Here is a 24767-nt window from a genome sequence, read left to right as displayed (position 1 = left end):
TGGGAGATAAAATTGGTTCATATAACTCCATCTTTTTTTTTTCCTTAACCTTTAAATTTTTTAGACATCTTTGAAATATCATCAGAAAATTTCTGCCTGACTCTACAAAAAGTTTTATGTTTCTTTCTACTTTTTCATATCTTTCATCATCTTAACTTACAGCTTCTGATGTTTATCTCCTATTTCATGCATTTCTATCTTCTGCATTAATGATCTGCTCGTATGGAAATGCATCTTCAGAAATTACTCCATTTTCTAAACTTTGAAGATTATCCGACTTTATATAATCACTGTCATCCTTAGAATTAATTTAATTCCAAAAGTGTGTTGATAGAAGAGTAAGCATGCAAAAATTAGGCTCTTTTGGTTAACTGTGTCAATAAACTGCACTTGGATGGAGTCATAATGGCAAACATATTCTGGCCAGTGATTTGTAATTTTGTAAACTAATAAAACTCATGCATATTAAATTATTACAATAACTCTAATACCTTCCTGACGTAAATGTGGCGTTTGTGCTTGCTTTAACTAGGTTTTTTAGTTAAAGGAAAAATTACAAAAGCCCACGAACCAAGAATGTTGTTGTTATGTTCGGTCAAATCATAGTGACCTCATGTGACAGGGTAGAAGTGATCCATAGGGTTTCCTAGGCTATAATCTTCATGGGAGCAGATCACCAGGTCTTTTCTCCTTGGAGTGGCTGATGGCTTTGAACCACCGATCTTTTGGTTAGCAGCTCAGGGCTGAGCCATAGAACCACCAGGGCTCTTTGAACCAAGAGTAAATACCCAAATTTGGCCAAGGGACTAAAGTTAGCATGAAGTTCAAATAAATGAAAATAAAGCCAGCCTAACCTGATAATTCGTATGCTTTTGTATCATTTGGTATTTGATAACTCAAGGAACTAGGGTTTATTTTGGGAAAAATCCAAACACCTTCTAGGTAACTGTCCAGTCACAGAATATTTGCATTCTAGTGTTAGTTGGCATTATGACATTGTCTTTCAAATTGCTTTATAACCTGTAACATGCTGTAGAGATTGTTTTCCTCAGCTACATACTTGACCTATTTTATGTTGCCTGCAATTTGTTTAGAGTGTTTACTAGAATTATCTTTAATATACAAAGGACATCTTTATTATCAATTTACCAAATCTGAGAGACATTTCCTGGTCAGACTTGGCTGCTTAAATTAACTCTGGAAATGTTGCAGTGAAATAATTAATGTGTCAGGAGATGCTGGCTCCGTCTTTTAGTTATTATTCAATATAAATGTATTCAAAGTTGCTGAGGGCTAAGACACAACACAGTCCACTTCTTGGCTCTGCTCTCCTTACTGCAGTGGTTCTTCATACTGAGAGCACATTAGGATCACCTGTGGAGTTTTGAAAGCTCATGATGCCCAGACTACAACCAACTGAAACAATCTCTGGGGAAAGACTCAGGATCAGGAAATTTTAAAGCTCCCAGGTAATAGCAGTGTACAGCCAAGACTGAAAACCACTATACCTTAGTCCAGTGGTTCTCAGACCTGAGCAGGCATCAGAATGACCTGGTGAGCTTGTTAAGATACAGTGCAGAACATGGCACTATAGACAGAAGCACCACGCCATCCCTCCACAGCAAATACCTGAAAAACTAAGTAGAACATGTAAAAACATCAATCCTGCAACCGTAAGCATCAAATGAAAAGATAAAGAACTCAGCCAAGCACTGAATGGAATAAGAAACTGACAGAGAACAGAGAGATGCTAACACAGCATGGATTCTCCATCTTGGACTTCTGTTGGAGATCAGCAAACAGGGAGTACGGGAAAGCAGCAGAGACAGAGCACCCAGTAACTGGCAATATACGCTTTCCCACCCCACATCCTTCATTCCCTTGCTGCTTGGCCTCTGTTGCTTCCTAGCTGGCTGCGGTCACTCTGCTGCTTGGGAAGAGCAGGGTCCGTGTCACTTGGATTCACACTGGCCAGCTCCATCAGTGCTGTTTGTTTGTTACTGGTGTTGCTTTTTTCGGCTTCTTTTGATTTCCGCCCTGCTTCTCACCACCCATACCCTCCTTTCTCTCGAACACCTGGCTCCATGTGCCAGCTTTGCTTCTTCTGAAAGGCTATGAAGCACTGCTCAGCTGGGAAATTTATTCCCCAGACTGCATCACCATGCAGGTGGGATCCCTGGGGGCATTTAGTTTTTTTGTTTTCTTTTGTTTGTTTGTTTTCTTTTCCTTTTCATGGCTTGGGAGCCCCTTCTAGCCAGGCTGTACCGCGAGGCTTGGGAAGCCACTTCCCCGGTCTTCGCAGCCACACAGATGGGATCCCTAGGGATTTGTTTTTTTCTTTTTTCCTAATTTTTTATTTATTTTATTATTTTTTCTTTTTTTCCTTTTTTTTCTCCATTTCTCAGTTTCTTATCTCTCCACTCCAACAGCAAGCTCCCTTAGCACTTTTTTTTTTTTTGATTGTTTTTGGCTCCTGTTTTTCTCTCCTCTGTCTTTTCTTTCACATACCCGTATTAGTTCCACACATCACAACCTGCCCCCTCCTTCCTGCCTACCTGCACTGTGCACTGAACATCACACCCCTGAGCAGCACAGAAACAGCCTGCCGGAACCTGCCCTCCCCTGATTCCAGGCTGCCCTGTTGGCCCTAATACATGCCACAAACAACCCATCCCAGCTCCTCCCCTTCAGCTGGACCTGCCCTGCTGTACCATAGCTTCACATTAGACAAGGAGATGAGAAGTATTGTGCCCACAGACAAGCAGACAACAAAGAGCGCACAGCCTGCCTGCTTAGACATAACCAAATAAAACAGAAAACCAGGACGAAACAAACAAATCTACAGTCAATAAACGAAGAAAATAACTACTGAATGTCCCAAAGACAACAGACAATATCAAAACACGTAAAACAAACAGGACAGGATGGTTCCAGTAGGCATCCAAAATAAAACAACAGATGACTTTCCAGTAGGAGAAAAGGCACTAGAACTACCTGATAGGGATTCAAATCTCTAATAGTCAGAGCTATCCAAGAATTGAAGCAAAAAGCAGGCAAAAATGAGGAAAAATAGGCAAATTCGTGGAAAAGGCAGACAAATTCATGGAAAATACAGACAAAAAAATGGAAGAATTCAGGAAAATAATACAGGAACGAAATGCCAAAATAAATTCACAACTATAAATCATACAAAAACAACAATTTCAGGAATGGACAGTGTCATAGAAGGGCTGAAGAGCAGGCTTGAAACAATGGAAGACAGGATCAGTGAAACTGAAAACAAACACTTGTATACAACTTTGAGGAAAAATCAGAAAAACGAACAAAGAAAAATGAAGAAACCCTGAGAATTTTTTTGGATACAATCAAAAACAAAAATTTGCAAGTGATCAGAGTTCCAGAACAGGGAGAAAACAAAACACAGAGAGGATCATTGAAGAATTGCTGACAGAAAACTTCCCTAATATCATGAAAGATGAAAAGCTGATGATTCAGGAAGCTCAACAAACCCCATACAGGATAGACCCCAAAAGAAAATCACCAAGGCATCTCATAATCACTCTTGCTAAAACCAAAGACAAAGAACCCTGAGAGCAGCTCGGGAAAAATCACACACAGAGGGGAAACAATAAGAGTAAGCTCTGAGTATTCAGCAAAAACTGCGCAGGTGAGAAGGCAATGGAATGACATATATAAAACTTTGAAAGAAAAAAAAATTGCCAGCCAAAAATAATATATTATGCAAAACTTTCATTCAAATATGATGGTGAAAATAGGACATTTCCAGATAAATGGAAATTAAGGGAATATGTAAAAACCAACCCAAACTTACAGGAATTATGAAAGGGAGTCCTACAGTTTCAGAACAAACAACATTAGACGATAGCCTGAATCTAGGACACAAGACCATACCAGCCAGATATCAAACTAGGAAATGAATTCTCAAGGACTATCCAAAACCAAAAGAATTACAACATGGAAACAGAGAGATTAATCTGTAAATGACGACAACAACATCAGAACAGTAGAAGAGGGAATAAATGGTATAGGTACAGAACTTTCTAATGGAGAGGAAGGCAAGGTAACACTAAGTAATAATGGACTGGTTCAAACCTAGAAAGATAAGGGTAAATATTGAGGTAACCACAAAGTTAACAAATCTACCCATCAAAAAATACAGAAGAAAAACAAAATCTCTGTAAAAACAAAATGTATAGAAAGCAAAGAAATTAAAAAAAAAACTCCATGAACAAAAGAAATTGATCACAGGAGAGTAAGAGGAACAAAGAAAAAGTCAGCACCACAAAAAATAAAAGCACTACAAAATGACAGCAATAAACTCACATCTATCAATAATTACACTGATTGTAAATGGCCTAAATGCATGCGTAAAGAGACAGAGTGACAGAATGGATAAGAAAAACCGGATCCATCAATATGTTGCCTGCAAGAGACATACCTTAGAAACAAAGATGTAAATTTATTAAAAATCAAAGGATAGAAAAAATATATCAACAAAAGCAAATAGCTACCAAAAAAGAGCAGGAGTGGCAATACTAATCTCAGATATAATAGACTTTAAAACAAAATCCACCACAAAAGACAAAGAAGGGCACTATGTTATGATTAACGATCCTTCACGAAGACATAACTATAGTAAAAATCTAAGCACCCAATGACAGGGCTCGAAAATACATAAAACAAACTCTAATAGCACTGAAAACAGAAATTGACAGTTCCACAACAACAGTAGGAGACTTCAACACACAATTGACTCTCTGTAAAGGACCAAGCATCAAGGAAGAAACTCAACAAAGATACAGAAGAGCTAAAGAGCACAATCAGCCAACTTGACTTCATACCCAACAGCTGTAAAGTACACATTCTTTTCCAACACACGTGGAATGTTCTCCAGAATAGACCACATCTTAGGCCACAGAGCAACCTTCAACAAAATCCAAAACATTGAGATAATACAAAGTATCTTCTCTGACCACAATACTGTCACAGTAGAATTTAACAACAGGAAGAGTAAGGAAAAAAAAAAAATCAACTACATGGAAACTGAATCACACCCTGCTTAAGAACCACTGGGTAATAGAAGAAACCAGAGATGGAATAAAAAAATTCCTCAAATCAAATGAGAATGAAAACACGTCTTACTAAAAACTTTGGGACACAGCAAAGGCAGTCCTCAGTCAATTTATAGCAATAGATGCACACATTAAAAAAAGAAGAAAGGGATAAATTCAAAGCACTAGCTACACAACTCAAACAAATAGAAAGAGAACAGCAAAAAAAGCCCACAGCCACCAGAAGATAGGCAATAATAAAGATCAGAGTAGAAATAAATGAAATAGAGAACAGAACAACAATAGAAAGAATCAACAAAACCAAAAGTTGTTTCTTTGAAAGGATCAACAAAATCAACAAACCACTGGACAAATTGACAGAAAAACAGGAGAGGACACAAATAACCCAAATAAGAAATGAAATGGGGGACATTACAACAGACCCAACTGAAATAAAAGGGATCATAACGGAGTATTATGAAAGATTATACTCCAACAAATTTGAAAACCTAAAGGAAATGGACAAATTTCTAGGAACACACTGCCTACCCAAACTAAGACAGAATGATGTTGAAAATCTGCACAGACCCATAAGAATAGAAGAGATTGAAAAGGTAATTAAAAACAAAACAAAACTCCCAACAACAACAAAAAAGCCCTGGCCCAGATGGCTTCACTAGAGAATTCTACCAAACATTCAGAGAAAAACTTACACCAATACTACTCAAACTATTTCAGAACATAGAAAAGGAAGTGATACTTCCAAATTCCTTCTGTGAAGCCAGCATAACTCTGATACTAAAACCAGGCAAAGACACCACAAAAAAAGAAAATTACAGACCAATATCTCTCATGAATATAGATGCAAAAATTCTCAACAAAATTCTAGCCAGTAGAATTCAGCATCATATCATAAAAATAATACACCATGACCAAGTAGGAATCATACCAGGTGTGCAAGGATGGTTCAACACTAGAAAATCAATCAACATAATCCACCACATAAATGGAAGAATCACATGATGATCTCAATCAATGCAGAAAAGGCATTCGACAAAGTCCAACACCCATTCCTGATTTAAAAACTCCCAATAAAATAGGTATAGAAGGAAAATTTCTGAACATAATAAAGGGCATCTATACAAAACCAACAGCCAATATCATTCTTAATGTAGAGAGTCTGAAAACATTCCCCTTGAGGACAGGAACAAGGCAAGGATGCCTTTTATCACCACTCCTATTTAATGTCACTATGAGTCGGAATCGACTTGACGGCAATGGGTTTTTGGTATTTAATGTAGTGCTGGAAGTACTAGCTAGAGCAGTAAGGCAAGAAAAAGAAATAAATGGCATCCAAATTGGTTATGAAGAAGTTAAACTGTCCCTATTTGTGGGTGATATGATACTATACATAGGAAACCCAAAAGATTCCATGAGAAAACTACTGGAACTAATAGATTCAGCAGAGTAGCAGGATACAAGATAAACGTGCAAAAATCAGTTGGATTCCTATACACTAATAAAGAGAACGATGAAAAGGAAATCAAGAAAACAATACCATTTATAATAACCCCTAAAAAGATAAAACACTTAGGAATAAATGTCAAAGACCTATACAAAGAAAACTTGAAAACAATACTGCAAGAAACCAAAAGAAACCTACATAAATGGAAAAACACACTATGCTCCTGGATAGGTAGACTCAACATTGTGAAAATGACAGTTCTACCTAAAGCAGTTTACAAATGCAGTGCAGTCCCGATCCAGATACCAACAACATTCTTTAAAGAGATGGAAAAACTAATCATTAACTTACATGGAAAGAGAAGAAGCCCCGGACAAGTAAAGCATTATTGAAGAAGAAGAAGAAAGGAGGAGGACTCATACTACCTGACCTCAGAACCTACTATACAGCTACGGTAGTCAAAACAGCCCGGTACTGGTACAATGATAGATACATTGACCAATGGAACGGAATTGAGAACCCAGATGTAAATCCATCCACCTATGGTCACCTGATCTTTGACAAGGGCCCAGTGTCCATCAAATGGGGAAAAGACTTTTTTACAAGTGATACTGGCAAAACTGGGTGTCCCTCTGCAAAAAAATGAAACAGGACCCATACCTCACACTGTATGCACAAACTAAATGAAAATGGTTCAGGGACCTAAATATAAAGCCAAAAACTGTAAAGTTCTTAGAAGAAAAAATAGGGTCAACACTAGAGGCCTTAACGGGATACAAACCATAACTGACCACATACAAACTCCAGAAGATAAGCTAGATAAATGGATCTCCTAAAAATTAAACACTTCTGCTCATCAAGAGATTCCACCAAAAGAGTAAAAAGAGAACCTACAGACTGGGAAAAAATTTTGGCTATTACGAATCAGACAAAGGTCTAATCTCTAAAATCTACAGGAAAATCCAAAACCTCTACAACAAAAAGGCAAACAATTAAAAAATGGTCAAAGGAAATGAAGAGACACTTGCCAAAGATGACATTCAAGCAGCCAGCAGACACATGGGGAAATGCTTGGGCTCACTAGCCATTGGAGAAATGCAAATCAAAACCACAGTGAGATACCATTTGCCCTGGCATTACTGGCAAGAATAATAATAATAAAACAAACAGTAAATAACAAACGTTGGAGAGGCTTCTGGAAGGTCAGAACTCTTATGTAGTTCTGGTGGGAATGCAAAGTGGTACAACCATTTTGGAAAACGATATGGTGCTTCCTTAAAAGCTAGAAGTAGAAATACCATATGGTCCAGCATTCTCACTCCTAGCAATATATCCTAGAGAAATAAGTGCTGTCACATGAATAGACATATGCACACCTATGTTCATTGCAGCATTGTTCACAATAGCAAAAAGGTGGAAATAACCTAGATGCCCATCAACAGATGAATGGAGAAGCAAATTATGGTACATACACACAATGAAGTATTACACAACAATAAAGAACAATGATGAATCTGCAAAGCATCTGATAACATGGATGAATCTGGAGGGCATTATGCTGAGTGAAATAAGTCAGTCACAAAGGGACAAATATTGTATGAGACCACTACTGTGAAAACTCGGTTTACACACAAAAAGAAACAATCTTTGGTGGTTACGCAGGAGGGGAGGAGTGGGGATGGAAAAACACTGAATAGGCACTTGTTAAGTGGTAACTTTGGTGAATACTGAAGAAGCCAGCGCAACTTGTACAGGGCAAGGTCCTGGAAGCTCCAAAGACATATCCAGACTCCCTGAGGGACCGAACTGCTGGACTGAGGGCTGGGGGGACCATGGTTTCGGGGGCCATCAAGCTCAATTGGCGTAACATAGTTTATAAAGAAAATGTTCTACTTTCTACTTTGGTGAGTAGCATTTGGGGTCTTAAAAGCCTGTGAGCGGCCGACTAAGATACTCTACTGTCTCACCCCTTCGAGAGCAAGGAAGAGTGAAGAAAACTAAACATACAAGGGCAAGATTAGTCCAAAGGACTAATGGACCACACCTACCACGGCCTCCACCAGACTGAGTCCAGTACAACTAGATGGCACCCAGCTGCTACCACTGACTGTTCAGACAGCGATCACAGTAGAGGGTCCTGAACAGAGCTGGAGAGAAATGTAGAACAAAATTCTGACTACCAAAAAAGGACCAGACTTAATGGCCTGATAGAGACTAGAGAAACCCCAAGAGCATGGCCCGTAACACCCTTTTAGCTCAGTAATGAGGTCATTCCCGAGGTTCACCCTTCAGCCAAAGATTAGACAAGCCCAGAAAGCAAAACAAGACTGAAGGGGCACAACAGCCCAGGAGTGGGGACTAGAAGGCAGGAGGGGACAGGAAAGCTGGTAGTAAGGAACCCAAGGTCTAAAAGGGAGAGTGTTGACATGTTGTGGGTTTGTTAACCAATGTCATAAAACAATATGTGTACTAATTATTTAATGGGAAACTAATTTGTTCTGTAAACCTTCATCTAAAATACACTAAAAATAAATAAACAGTGCGCAGGGCCTCTCTGGGTTTCTGACTCGGTAGGTCTGGGTTTGGGACTGAGGATTTGCATTTCGAACAAGCCCCAGGTGGTGCTGATGCGCTGGTCCTGGAATCACGTTTTAACCATTGCCTAGGCCTTTGTTTTCCTTATTTTCCACCTAGCCCATTTTGCTTTATCTTCAAGCCCCAAATCTTCAAGGTCCAGCTTAAATGTGCTTCTCTATGAAAAGGTCCTATACACAGATTTCTGTTTATACCATTTATGTAGTGATGGATTACCCACTGCCTTAGGCATCTCTTGAATTGCTTATATTTTATTTGTAATGTTTGCATGTTTGTTTTATTATCTTTACCATGTTGTGCATCCTGTATTCTGAAAGGGAAGATACCAAGCTTTCTTGTCCATCTTCACATTCCCTCTGCCCCAGCTCTGTGAGTTCAACAATTGGACGCATCTGTGTGGGAATAGATGGTTAGGTAGATTGGTGATTAGGTTCCTGACAGTTGCCTTTCTTCTGTTTCCTGTCTATCATACTTGGGATACCTTCAGAAGTCACTGAGTCTCTGTATCTCCTAGGGGTTCACCATTTTCTTTCCTTGTGCTTTAAGTGAAAGTTTACAGTTCAAGTTAGTTTCTCGTATAAAAATTTATACAAACATTGTTATGTGACCCTAACTGCTCTCTCTGTAATGTGACAGCACACTCCTCCTTTCCATCCCGGATTTCTTGTGTCCATTCAGCCAGCTCCTGTCCCTTTGTGCCTTCTTATCTCACCTCCAGACTGTAACTGCACATTGAGTCTCATGTGTCAACTTGAGCTAAGACGCACAGTCCTCCTGAGTATCGCTTAGGTCTTACAGTCCAGTCTAATCTTTGTCTGAAGAGTTGGCTTCAGGAATGGCTTTAGTTCTGGGTTAGCAGAGAGTCTGGGGGCCATGTCTTCTGGGGTTCCTCCAGTCTCAGATCATTAAGCCTGGTCTTTTTACTAGAATTTGAGTTCTGCACCTCACTCTTCTCTTGCTCCATCAGGGACTCTCATGTTCCCTGTCAGGGCAGTCATTGGTGGTATTCACTATTTTCTTATGTTGTTGTTAGGTGCTGTGAAGCTGATTTTAACTCATAGTGACTTCGTGTCACAGAGTAGAACTGCTTATAGGGTTTTTTAATACTGTACTCTTTACAGGAGCAGGTCTCCATGTCTTTCCCCAAGAAGCCACTGGGTGGGTTCAAGCTGCCAGCCTTTCAGTTAGCAGCCAATCACTTAACGATTGCACCACCAAGGCTTCTTGTAACATGAGGAGGCTGGACTAATTTCTCTCGTCATGTAGAAAAGGGACATCTTGCAGAGAAAAGAAGGTGGATTTGGGAGCCAGAAAGGCCCCCATAAAGCCTGCATGCTGCTTATACTACCTTAGGATTATCAGAGGCTGGTTACCTAGTCACTTAGAGTTTTGCCTGCCCTTTTTCTTTCGTGTGCATAGTAATAGAACTTAACGCAATTGCTGACCTCCTATCAGAGGAGAGAATGTACGTAAAGCACCTGGCACTCCAAAATATTAACTCCCTCGTGTTCTGTCAAAATTCCAATGCCTGTTTCCAAAATCCATCCAGTTTTGGTGTTCACTTATTCCAAACCATCAGGCAGAGTCTTAGAAAATACCTTTAAACTTTAATTACGTGATTCCCTAAGTCCTTATTTTCCGAAAAGAAAACAGAGCTAGTGCATTGCTGCTCTTCTAGAGCCAGAGCCTCACCTGTCGTCCTCCCTCCTCCTACCTCTCAGTCCCCTCCTTCTGCACAGGCGTATCATTTAAAGATCTCTGGCCTGGGTTGCAGCTGAGCAGCCAACTGCCAACTCAACCTCGGGCTTGATCCTTCACTGTTTTAGCCTCACTTTCCAGGTATGGAAAATGAAATCGCTTGGATTGGGTGTGTTATATTCACTCTGGACTCAGAAGACCTGACTGTAATACTCTTATCGCTGCTATGAACAAGATATTGAACATTTAACTTCTTTGGACCTTTATACCATTTTGGGTATAAAATGGTATTTACACTAGAAAATCATAACCAACTGCCTTTAAGTCTTAAAACCTGTGCCCAGCACTAAGCTGGGTGCTTTATGTATTTGTATGTCATTTCAGAACCTGTGAAGTAGGCACTGTAATTGCATCTATTATACAGATGAGAAAATTTAGGCACAGAAAGGTTAAGTAACCTAAACGAGGTCACACAGCTAGTAAGTGGTTATGTCAGGATTTATACCTAATAACTCATACTCTAATGTTTCATGTTATTAGCCATTACATTATGTTCCAGAATTTTAAGATTGCTTCCAGATCTATGGTATTATGATTTTATTTGTTCCTTCCAACAACGTACGTAAGATTGGCAGGGTAGATTATTTATACCAAACATAGGGATGAAAATAAGGAGCCCTGGTGGTACAAGCGGTTAAGTACTCAGCTGCTAACTGAAAGGTTAGAGGTTCAAACCCACCCAGTAGCTTTGTGGAGAAAGAACTGCTTCTGTAGAGATTACAGATTAGGAAACCCTATAGAGCAGTTTTACTCTGTCGCATGGGGTTGTTATGAACTGGAATTGACTCTGTGGTACCCAGCCGCAACAGCAACAACACAGGGCTGAAGAACCTAAGGCTTTGATGGGAAAGTTCAGGCTAAAGGTGAACTGTGTAGTAAAGAAGAGGTGGTGCCTATACTGATAGGGCTTATAACCATGAGACTGAGCAAGAAAGACAAATGTGTAATCCATACCGTGGCTGTTGTTAATAAAGTGCTTTGCATCTGTCAATATGAAACCAAAAACCAAACCCATTGCTGTCGAGTTGATCCAGACTCATAAGTGACCCTTCAGGACAGAGTAGAACTGCCCCGTAGGATTTTCAAGGAGTGTCTGGTAGGTTTGAACTGCCAACATTTTGGTTAGCAGCTGAGATCTTAACCACTAGGCCACCAGGGCTCCGTCAATATAAAAGAAACTGTAAAACCAAACACAGTTTAGCTGTTGAATTTCAGAGGCTAAATCAGAATGCTGAACTTTAATCCCTTAAATACGATCCCTGACAGTTATGCATTTTTCAGAATATCTGAAAAATTGTCTTCACAGATAATATTTAGTGACTGTCAACAGGCTATTTTCTGTGTTCCGATAGAGGATCTGCAACCACAGACTTAATCACCAGGGAGTGATGCAGGTGATAGGTTGCATAGAACAATCGAGCTTATGGCTAAATAGACGCACTATCTAATCTCTAACAAAAAAAAAAAATTTTTTTTTTTTTTTTAAATTTTTAGAATAAAGAACTAAAAACCAAGGTGGCACTCTGGTCTGAAACTCCTAGGACAAAGGTGTCTAAGGCAGTCTCTACAAGGTAAGGCCTTTCTGCCTCCCCCAGCCCCATCTGCCTTCACCACCTCTGTTGTTTATGTTGGACGCTCATTCCATGTGAGAAAGAGTCCAGTCTGTTAATATTCGTATCATACAAGTATAGTGACTAGCCCTAATTTACTTGTAAGAGGCTTGAACTTAATTCTGTTTTCATTTTATTGGAAGAGTTCCATTTTCTGTGGGCAATGGGTGGCAAGTATGTGACAATGATGGGTTTAGCTGAAAATGTTCATTTTGTCCCCTCGCCTGGAAAATAAATGAGTTGGACTACAGATTTGTCCCTATTCTCATATTCTATATTCTGTGGCTAACCTCACACACATGGTGTTAATGAAATGGACCTTTACCAGTGATCGGTAGCGTTCACATTGTTCTTCACTTTGACAGAGAGGGATTTTTCATTGTCTGTTTTTAGCCAGTCTCAAGCTAAATTTATGTACTTGGGTACAAACAAATGATTTAACTGATATCTCATGCCTGAACACCAATTAATACTTCCCATTTCAAAGTTTTAAAATAAAGTTTTATGGGAGGCATAGCTTCTTCCCCTCAGAACTGACTTTTCATTTTTGTTCCGGGTATCATCAGCTCACCAAAAACCCAAAACCAAACCCACTGCTGTCGAATCAATTGTGACTCATAGCGACCCTACAGGACAGAAGAAAACTGCCCTATAGGATTTCCAAGGCTGTAAATCTTTACAGAAGCAAACAGCCACATCTTCTGTGGAGAGGCTGGTGGGTTCAAACTGCCAACCTTTTGGTTAGCAGCTGAGCACATTAACCACTGTGCCACCATCGGCTCACAAACCAAAAAGTACAAACTCTTCACTGTCGTCAAGTCAATTCCGACCCATAGTGACCCTACAGAACAGAGTAGAGCTGCCTCATAGGGTTTCCAAGGCTATAATCTTTACAGAAGCAGACTGCCACATCTTTCTCCAGCAGAGCAGTTGGTGGTGGGTTGGAATCACCGGCCTTTCGGTTAACAGCTGGGCACTTTAACCACTGTGTCACCGGGGCTCACAACAGTCATTTATTCAGTAGCTATAAAGAAAGAAAAAAAATAATTTTTTTTTCTTTCTTTATTCAGTGAGTGCCCCCTATAGGCTTGTGCCGTAGTCGTTGCTGTGGATGTAATAGTAACATCCTTGAATGCATAGGGCCAAAAACAATCAAACAAACAAAACTGTTGCTGTTCAGCCGATTCCAACTCATAGCAACCCTATAAGACAGAGTAGAACTGCCCCAGAGGACTTCCAAGGAGTGGTTAATGGATTCAAAGTGCTGACGTTTTGGTTAGCAGCCGAGCTCTTTGGGATTCTCAGACCTCAGTGAGCATGAGAATCTTGGGGTGTGTTTGTTAAAAAGTGAAGATTCCTAGCCCCCCTGCACCTAGAGATTCTTATTCAGTAGGGCCATGGCAGGGTGCAAGAATCTGCATTTTAACAACTGCCCTAAGTGATTCCTAGGTGGTGTCTGGTTGCTCTTTGAAAGCCCCTGGCTTCGAGTCGAAGGAGGACTGAGGTGCATCACCATGTACTAAATGATAAAGGGTGGCAAGCACAGTGCAAAATACCTTGAGCAAACAACAAGGAGGTGAGATTTGAGCTCTGCGAAGCCTACAAATCTGAGAAGAAAATCTAATCGTGTCATTGTTTGAGATTCTTCAAATGGTTTCCCAGGTACAAAACCCTGGAAGATCTAGCCCCTCCCCACCTCTCTAGTATCATCTCTTGACCATTTTCCTTTTGTTTACCTCCCTCTACCCTAGTGGCATAGTGGTTAAGTGCTACAACTGCTAACCAAGAGGTCCCCAAGACGTCGGCAGTCGGAATCCACCCTGCACTCCTTGGAAACTCTATGGGGCAGTTCTACTCTGTCCTATAGCGTCGCTATGAGTCGGAATCTACTCGACGGCAGTGGGTTTGGGTTTGGTTATCTATGCTTGCTTTTTGTGCTGGGAATGTTCTCTTTGTCCTCTCGCATCTACTGTGCTGTTCTTCCTGCTATCTGCCCCATCTACATACAGGTTCTTGTACTTTTCGGCTTTCAGTGGGTTTGGCCACCGGGAAGTCCAGGCAGGAGATTTTAGAAAAGGGAGAGAGTGGGATCGGGACATTCTTCCCCTGGTCCCCTCTTTGTGGGGTCATCATTGGCTGTCTGCATCCCTTAATAGTTGTCATAGCTCCTTTCAAGCACATTTTCTCTACAGGACTCTCTTTGGGGTTCTAGAAACAGCTCCCTCCCCTCTCCACACATCTTTAAGCCTGGGGATGCTGCGCTGTTCCTGTGGTTTTTCTACTCTGTGTCCACATCTTTGTAAATCACCCCTTTGACAAACCCTCTTAGAACCGTCCTAATTGGAATGTTCCCTCTGTTTCCTTCTGAGACCTCCTTTTTCTGTTGCTTGATTGCACCAGGCTTCCCGGGAATGCATGCCTGTACTTTTCCTTATCCCTACCTACCCCAGCCTGGCTCTTAAGTTTCTTGTCCTCAGAGGAGCCTTCCCTGCCCCTGGGTGTGCTTCTCTGTCCTCACTTAATCACTCTTAAAGTCTCTAATCTTCTTTGTAACACTTACCATAATTGTAATTAAATAATTACTCATATAGCTATTTGTTTACTGCCTGTCTCCTGCAAAAGGGAAGAAACTCTTTGAGGATAGGAAATGCTTTAGTCATGTTCACCACGGAATCTTCAAAGTCTGGCCTATAAATATTTACTAATTAAATGAGTGAATACGTTTAGATATCTTTTTTTCCCTCTTCTTTGCCCTAATACAGGTCGAATCTCAACTTTCACACTTTCTGTAAACCTGGCAGATCATCTTATCTATTGTCCTTATGCTTCAGTTGCTCATGTTTTCGTTTCCATTGATGGGCATTTTAATCACGAATTGTTTATAATTACCTAAATTTCCATGTCTCTATCTCTCAAATCAAGGAGCCCTGGTGGCACAACAGTTATGCACAAGGCTGCGAACCGGAAGGTTGGCTGTTTGAACCCACCAGTGGCTCTGTGGGAGAAAGACGTGGAGATCTGCTTCCATAAAGATACAGCCTAGAAAACCCTTTGGGGCATTTCTCCTCTGTCGCATGCAGTCACTAGGACTCAATTGACTCAACGGCACCTGATAACAACCCAACATCTCTCAAATAAAATAGATTATAAATACCGTGAGGGCAGGAATAGTACCTTGGATTTTTCTCTTTATTTTCTGCATTGCTAAGTGTCTTTAAAAATTACCTAAAAAGGAATGAATTCAAGTAATGGCAGTGACCTATCAAAGCAGTCGAAACAATGGTTGAAACAATCTAAGTCCTTTAAAAATTTGGACAGAATCTGAAGTGGCAAAATATAAAAAAGACTTCTGGGCTCAAATCTCATTTCCATAATACCCTGTGAAATTGTTACTTAAAATAAAACAGTTGTAATTACATGTATCATTTTTTAAAATGATTAAAAACTTCCCAGTTCTCACAGCTTTTGAGTTCCCAGTCTGGTCCCTCTAGGGAAGAATCCCATTTTCTCAATCTCTCTGGCATAGTGCCTGCAGTGGAAGCCCAGTCCCACTATGATTAGCATCTGTCTAGGAATACAGACCAATTCATCTCCCTCCTTAGGACTTCCTGCCACAGCGCCTGACTTTGCTAATGATATAGGTAATTAGAAACTAGGGAAGAAGCCATTAAGAATCAAGTCCTCTAAAATCTCTGGGCCCCCAGAAGCTAAGTTATCATCATTTTGGTCACTAGCCTGGCAACTTCTACAAAAGAAAAGAAATGAAGCTGCAGAGATATCTTATTAGGAGGTAAAATGCCTACATTACAGAAGCAAGGAGAGAAGTAGTCACTTCAGTGGGGGAAGAAGTGAAGGGTTTGAAATAGAGAACAAGAGTGACTTCCCAAGGGAAAGTGGGATGCTAAGTATTTTTGCTCCCTTCCATCCAGAGAAGGAGCCCTGGTGGCGCAGTGGTTAAAGCACTCAGCTGCTAACTGAGAGGTCAGTGGTTTGAACCTACCAGCGGCTCCGTGGGAAAAGGATGGGGCAGTCTGCTTCCTTAAAGATTATAGCCTTGGAAACTCTATGGGGCTGTTCTGCTCTGTCCTATAGGGTCACTGTCAGTTGGAATAGACTCAACAGCAGTGGGTTGGGTCCATCCAAACACGGTCCTCTTCTGGTATGATGAGACATCATGGCCGGCCTCAGCTGCTTTGACCCTGGAGGGGATGGGGCCACAGTAAGGTAGTCAAGGGGACTTCTGATTTTCTCTACATTCTAACTACTCTAGTATTGAACCCTGAGACTCTGGTTGGTTCAGAGGATGTGTTGGAGAGAATGACGTCTGTGGATGATTCTTCAGCTGCAACTAATTAATAGTTAAACGTCTACTGAGTCTAGAGACTTTTCTTCACCCTATGACTTGAGAAAGGTCAAGGGAGAAATTTCCTAATTGAAATTTGGAAACTGGAGGGAATAAATATCCCCCTTTTTATTATTTTTTAGTAGAAACTCTAGTGTTAATGATATCAAGGCAGTTCTCACACTCTAATATGAAATATGGCCAACTGGCTGCTTTGAGAATGTAAGTGGTAGTATGGTTTGGTGACTCTGGATTCAGCAATGCACAATGGAATTATAATACTAGTGAAGGGTTAGAATAGCTGCTAAGGCAAAAACAAATTCCATACCCTTAAAAATTAAACTTGAAATCTTTCTTCAGTCACTCAAAATATAGTTTTCCCTGAGTAAGTATAAACAGCTAGATTTTTTTTTTTTCTGTGCATTGGAACACAGGTGTTTCTTCAACACCAGAACAAGTGGTTTGCCTGAGATAGAGGCACGTTGGTAAAACACGCACACACGTTGTTGTTGTTAGGTGCCATCAAATCAGTTCCAACTCATAGCAACCCTACGTACAACAGAATGAAACACTGTCTGGTCCTGCGCCATTCTCACAATTATTCTTGAGCCCATTGTTGCAGCTACTGTGTCATTCCATCTCATTGAGGATCTTCCTCTTTTTCGCTGACCCTCTACCAAGCATGATGTCCTTTTCCAGGGACTGGTCCCTCCTGATAACATGTCCAAAGTGCGTGAGATGACGTCTCACCATCCTGGCTTCTAAGGAATATTCTGGCTGTACTTCTTCCAAGACAGATTTGTTTGTTCTTCTGGCAGTTCATGGCATATTCAATACACATATGTAGTTTTAAATAGTAGAGTCACACTCAGCGAGGAGAGCAGCTCAGGATCTGAGAAACCCACAGAACTGAAGCATCCTGAGGAACAGACAGCGGATTTGTGTTTTCCATCTCCAGCTCACTCTGGTGCTGCCTTCACAGAGTGGAATGAGCCCCATGCTCTCATTCTTTCTTGTCTCTGTTCTTCACTCTTGACCTATTACAACTAGTTGAATATGAGCAAGTTAAATGCCTCTGTGATGTGAGGGAAGGAGTCCTGGTTGTGCAACAGTTAAGCACTGAGGTACTACCTGAAAAATTGCCAGTTCAAACCTACCCAGTGGCTCTTCAGGAGAAAGACCTGGCAATCTGCTCTTGTAAAGATTGCAGCCTAGGAAACCATATAGGGCAGTTCTTCTCTGTCTTACAGGGGTGTGATATGTTGGAATTGATTTGACAGCACACAACAACAACTACAACTACAGGGATGTGGTGCTACTGTACCTCATGGGGAATTGGTCAGAATCAGTCAATTAATCGTAATCACTTAGACCAAACCAATTAGTTGCAACTTGGTAGGATGGTGGTTGTGGAAATGGTAGAACAGCAATTATATCGCTAAAGTTTAATGTGCTGTTGCTCAGTTTTGATCATTGTGTGGTCTTTTCTGCAGTGAATTGATGACTGAAGTCACCTCCCCATATTTAATGTTGATCAGACTACGGAAATGAACCTGCTAGAAAAGATCTCATTGAAGAAGATCATTATGTAGTTCTTATTTATTTCTTGAAATACAGTCCAAACTTGTGTGGTAAAATGGCATAGTGCCAGTATTTAAATGAGACTTCCTATAATGAGCTTTTCAGGAACACAACATTCCAGAAAATCCAACAAATGTGTTTGACGGAAGGAACTCTTTCTTCAGAACTTACTAAATGGGTGAAGAAACCAGGAGCTTTCCCATGATGGAAGATGGATTCTGCTTTAAAACTTTTTTTTTTTTATAACCTGAATCTTGTTTTCAAATATTTGCTGAAGGGACTGGTTTAAGGTTGTCAGTGTTGACCTTTCGATAGTGGTTTATGAGTCTAACTATAAAGAAGAGTGTATATATGTATGAATAAACAGTGTTATGTTAAAGCTGACCTTTGGATAATAAATATCTTACTATGACATAAGATCATTTCTTGGCCCATTTGTAGTGAGTTATTCTCTACTAAGTTATGGGCAGGAGAGGGAAAAGATTCTTTATAGCACATTCCCCACCACACACCACACTCCAAAGCTGAGAATCATGGCTAGCTCACCACACATCAGGGAAGTGACTCTTCTTTGTTGTTGCTGGGTGCCATCAGTTCCATCTCATAGTACAACAGAACAAAACACTGCCCAGTCCAGCACCATCCTTTCAATCATTGCTATGTTTGAGCCCATTGTTACAGCCACTATGTCAAATCCATCTGGCTGAGGGTCTTCCTCTTTTTTGCTGACCTCCTACTTTACCAAGCATGGCTGATCTTAATTGTGCTGAAATTAAGAATTAGTTCAGAATGATAGCTCTAGGCTACCCACAGACATAAGCTCGCAAGGATGCACCCAGTGTACTCTGCCTTAGTGACAGATTTTCTGCTTAATGTTCATTAATTAACTAAATAAAATGTTTGAAGGGAAGAATGGCACACAGTGGTGTTAGCCCATGCCTCCACAAAAACGTATATATCCTGGGTTCAAGCCAGGAAGAATCTGAATTTACGTGTTTAGTGCTTTTGTGAAAGTATGCTTAAATTCTGATGCAAGCCGTAATTACAGGTGGGGTTTGTGATTGTTATGAGTAAAAACAAACTCTAACTTGTAGAAGTGCAAACATACTGACCTCAGGAAAGCAGAACTTACTTCAATTAAATGAATGAGGCCTTGGTCATGCTCTCTGATGTATAACTCTACACATTTCCTCAGGAAGATGCTGCAGTCCTTTCAGTGTAGAATATGAAGTATCAGTGTTGTTATCTATAAAATATGTAAAGGTGTGTACAATTGAGATACAGTAATGTATTTATAAATTCATCCAAGTACTGTAATCCTTAAAGTTCTTGCATAACTATGAGTTTCATGTTTCAAAGTTGTCTTTGTTTTTATTGTCTGCTGATTTTTAAGGTATATATTCCTAATAATAACATTTCGAGCATACTTGCCCCATATCAGGAGCAATTCTAATATGTTTTCTGTAGTAAGTCCTTTAGTTTTCCAACAATGCTCAGAAGCAGGTCATATTATTATCTCCATTGTGAAAAGGAAAATAACCTGAGTGGTCCAGTAACTTGCCTAACTGCTAATTATGGAGCAAGCTTTGAACCTTTTGACCTGTTGATATCTCTTCTGCCTGCTCACTTGGTCTGAAGCGTTTCTGAATTATAGAAATGCCCCCTTTTGGGGGGACCCTGTTATGGCTTAATCATCATGCAAGGTTTTAGTAATTATGAGATTTTAGAATGAATTCACCCAGCTGACCTAACAATCTGATGATTTCTATTAGAGGAAAAAAAAAGTTTTGAAAGTCAAAATTGGGAAAACATTGTTGGATTTGATTTTGATTTCACTATACTCATTTTTGAACATGGAAGTCCAGTTGGGTCTAGTACAGAAAGGACCTGCTCATGAGGGCTCTGGGTTCACGATGGAATGGTTTATGGAACACCAGGGAATAAGAGTAAGTAGATTCAGAAGCCTAAAAAGATGTGAACTTTTCAAATACAAAAATATCTTATATAGTAGCATCCACTACAAATTTGTGTGTTGTGTAGGGATCATTTCCCGTGTTCTTATTGTTTCAGCTTTTATATTTTAAGATTTTTTTCTAAAGAAAAATTTCTAATGAAAAAACAAGATTATAACTGGTAATGAAATTTATTAGTCTAAACATAATTCTCTACATTTAACGGCACTGGGTTTTTGGTTTAACATAGGAAAAGAAACACTAGTGCAGTTAGAGTTTAAATAATTGTACCTAAAACTATACTGAACAGTATATCAGATAGGGCAGTCTGAGATGGGCCTTGGAGTTAATGCATGAAGGTCGGAAAATGAGAAGAAGCTGAGTTTTACTTTGATTAAGCATACTGTTACAAATTATTATTAAATGCTTAGACTACACAATTGCTAAATCTTTTGAATATTTGTAATATGCCTTACAATAAAGAAAATTGATTTATTGTGTGAACTTTGTTTTGATTTCTTTTTTACATTAAAATCGTTATTTATAAATACGTTAAGTAGTTTTTATTTGATTGCCAGAAATATACCAAATATTTCTAAATAATTATTGGATCTAAAATGAAATCACAAGGAAAATTAGAAAATATTTTGGACTAAATGAGAATGAAAACACACCATATCAAAATTTGTGACATATAGCTAAAGAAGCATTTAGTGGGAAACTTATAGCTTTAAATGCTTGTATTATGAATATAAAAAGCCTAGAAATCAAAGTCCCATCATGTAAAGCTAGGAGGGAAAGAAAAAGAAACTAAAAGGAAGGGATAAAGAGCAGAAACTAACAAAATAGAAGGTGGACAGTAGCCAAAGCGCACTACCATCGAGTCATTTCCAAGTCATAGCAACCCTCGAAGACAGAATAGAAACGCCCCTTGGAGTTTCTAAGGCTATGATCTTTACAGAGGCAGCCTGCCGTAGAAACTCTGACCTTCTGGTAAGCAGCCGAGTCCTTTAACCACTGTACTACCAGGGCTCCTCAAAACAGACAATAGAGAAAACTAATAAAGCTAAAAGATGGTGGCTTAGCGGTTAAGTACTACAGCTGCTAACCAAAGGGTTGACTGTTTGAATCCTCCAGGCGCTCCTTGGAAACTCTATGGAGCAGCTCTACTCTGTCCTGTAGGGTCGCTATGAGTCGGAATCGACTCGACAGCACTAGGTTTAGGTTTTTAAAAGATGGTACTTAAAAAAAAAAAAAAAATCAACAAAATTTATAAATGTCTAGCTATATTGGTGAAGAAAAGAGAAAATACAAATCACCATACTAAAAGCAAAAAAGGTTACCACTAGAAACCCTACAGACATTAAAAGGATAATATGAACAACTCTGTGCCAAGAAATAATAGGATAGAAAGGATAAATTTCCTGAAAAATACAATTTAGCAAAACCAGCACAAGAAGAAACAGAAAATCTGAATAGCCCCCCATGTTTATTTAAGGTATTTTTTATAAAAAATCTTCCCACCAGGAAAACTCCAGCCCTAGAATTCACTGGTGAATACTAAACTTTCCAAAAAGAAATAACAAATGTCTTACACTTTTTTTCAGAAATTAAAAAGGGACAATGCTTATTTTATGTGGCCAGCATAACCCTAATAACAAAACTCGTCAGACATTACAAAAAAAAAAAAAAATACACACTAATATCCCTCATAAGCATAGGTACAAATTTCCTTAAAATATTAGCAAACTGAATACAACAGTATATTTAAAGGCTATATTGGGACATCATAACAAAATGGGACTTATCCAGGTATGCAAGATTGGTTTGTCATGTGAAAAATCAATATATTAATCATATACACAGAAAAAATGAGAAAAATTACATGATCATTTTATAAATGAAAAATTCAACACCCATTCATGATAAAAACTCAGCAAACTAGAAATAGTTGGAAAACTCATCATTCTGATAAAGAGCACGTATGAAAAGCCTTAAGTTAGTCACTTCACTAGTAGTAACTGACTACGGCTCCCTACTACCCAAGATTGTGAGCATGGCCAGAATGCCTACTTTAACCACTTTTTTTTTTTTTTAATGTATCACAGATTCTAGCCATTGGAATATAGCAAGAAAAAAAAGGCGTGTAGTTTGGAAAGGTGAAATTAATATTGCCTGTTCCAGTTCATATGTTTGATAAGGTAGAAAATGCCAATGAATCTACAAAACAACTAGAACTAATAAGTAAATTTAACAAGGTCACAGATTAAAAGGTTAAAATGCAAAATATATCAGCAGTTTGATATTGGTGAAAGGATAGACAAATATATCAATGGACAGAAAAGAGAACTCATAAATAAACCCATTAATATGTAGTTAATTGATTTTTTGACAAAGATGCCAAGGGAATCCAATGGAGCAAGGAAAATGTTCTCAATAGTGCTGGAAATACTGAATATCTATAAAATGAATGTTGATTTATCTTCTGAAATATGTAACAACCCCAAATGGAAAATATACCTAAATATAAAGCTAAAACTGTAAAATTTATAGGAAAAAAAGTAGATTTTCACAACATTAGGGTAGGCAAAGAATCTTAAATAGTACATGAAAAATGCAAACCTTAAAAACAATAGACTGGACTTCATTATAATTTAAAACCTTTGCTCTTCAAACTCTCTCAAAAGACACCCTTAAAAAAAAAATGAAAATGCAAGCCACAGGATGGGAGAAAATATTCACAGCACATACAGGATTTGTATTCAGAAAATGAAGCTGCCCTGATGGCATAGTGGTTTAAGAGCTCAGCTGCTTAGCAAAAAGTTGGTGGTCAGATACACAAGCCGTTCCATGGGAGAAAGATGTGGCAGCCTGTCTCCATAAAGATTATAGCCTTGGAAACCCTATGGGGCAGTTCTGGTCTGTCCTGTAGGTTTGCTGTGAGTCAAAATCTACTTGACAGCAATGGGTTTGGTTTGGATCCAGAATACATAAAGAACTCTTAAAACATAATAATAAGACAAACAACCCATTTTAAAATGAGTAAAAGTGATTGGACAGTCACTTCACAAAAGATATACAAATGACAATATATGAAAACATGCTTCATAACACTAGTTATCAGGGAAAAGCAAATTAAAGCCACTGAGACTTACCATCTATTAGAATGGCTAAAGTTAAAAAGAACTGACCATACCAAGTGTTCAATATGAGGATGTAGAGCAGTGAACTTCTCGTACATTCGTTACTGGGGCGGGGGGCGGGGGTGGGTGGAATGCAAAATGGTACAACCACTTTGGAAAACAGGCCATTTCTTAAAAAGTTAAAGGTACACCTGCCACAGGACCCAACCATTTCATTCCTAGGTTTTTATCCAAGAGAAACAAAAGCTGTTCACATAAAGATTTATGCATGAATATTTATAGCACCTTCATGTATAATAGCCACTTACACGCACACACACACAGCAACAACACTAAACAACACACAGCAACAACACTAAACAAGCAACAACACTTGACAGATGAAAAGATAAAATGTGGTGCATCTCCATACAATGTAATATAACTCAGTAATAAAAAGAAACAAACTATTAATATATGCAACAATACAGATAAATCTCAAATCATTGTGCCAGAGGGAAGACCCATTGCTGTTGAGTTGATTCCAGAGCAGCTGGTGGATTTGAACTGCCAGCTTTTCAGTTGGCAGCCAAGCACTTAGCCACAGCTCCATCAGGGCTCCTTCCAAGCAGAAGAAAAAACAAAAAACCCAGCTGCCATCCTGTCAACTCTGACTCCAACTTTCAACCTTTCAGTTAGCAGTCCTGCGCATTAAAATGACTCCTCAAGTGAAAGGGACTCCTCAAGTGAAAGAAGCCAGAGGAAAAAAAGAGGACATAGTGGATGTTTCCATAGTGACAGAACGCAAATCAGCATTTGTCTGGGCACAAGGGTGGAGGGAGGGAGAGATTGCAAAGGGGCAGAAACATCCGGAGGCAATAGGGATGTTTAGTGCCATGGTAATGGTGATGTTTTCATGTGTATGGTCTGTATCAAAATTCAATGAAATGTATGATTTAGATGTTTGCAATTTTTTGTACTTAATATCTACTTCAATAAAGTAGTAAAAAAAAAAAAGTTAACACTTTATTATTCTATAGTCACCCTAATCAGTTTCTTATGCAGGATTCTTTCTTCAATGAACAAATATTTGCCAGGCACTGTTCTAGATGCCAGGGATACAGAGTTGAGTAAAAGAAAGAGATCTCCACATTTCTTGAAATACATTCTAATAAAGAGGGACAGATAATAAAACCAACTATCTCTGATGTACTATGTAAAAATATTTAGCAGAAACAGGAGTTTCCAGGGATGAAACAAGTGGTTGTAA

General features: G+C 39.2%; 1 protein-coding gene across 2 annotated transcripts in view; it reads left to right on the top strand.

Annotated features, from left to right (window-relative positions):
• CCDC68 (coiled-coil domain containing 68) overlaps nt 1–20841 on the top strand; it is a 70486-nt gene extending 49645 nt beyond the window's left edge. For both annotated transcript variants that reach the window (XM_049900237.1, XM_049900236.1), the window contains exons 11-12: nt 12385–12461; nt 18336–20841. In XM_049900237.1, coding sequence (XP_049756194.1) covers nt 12385–12461; nt 18336–18393 — 135 coding nt within the window. In that variant the 3' untranslated portion in view covers nt 18394–20841. The remainder of the gene's footprint in view (nt 1–12384; nt 12462–18335) is intronic.
• The last annotated feature ends 3926 nt before the right edge of the window (nt 20842–24767 follow it).

This window comes from Elephas maximus, chromosome 11 (genome assembly GCF_024166365.1).
Source record: "Elephas maximus indicus isolate mEleMax1 chromosome 11, mEleMax1 primary haplotype, whole genome shotgun sequence".
Taxonomy (NCBI): domain Eukaryota; kingdom Metazoa; phylum Chordata; class Mammalia; order Proboscidea; family Elephantidae; genus Elephas; species Elephas maximus.
This window is presented reverse-complemented; position numbering and strand designations above follow the sequence as displayed.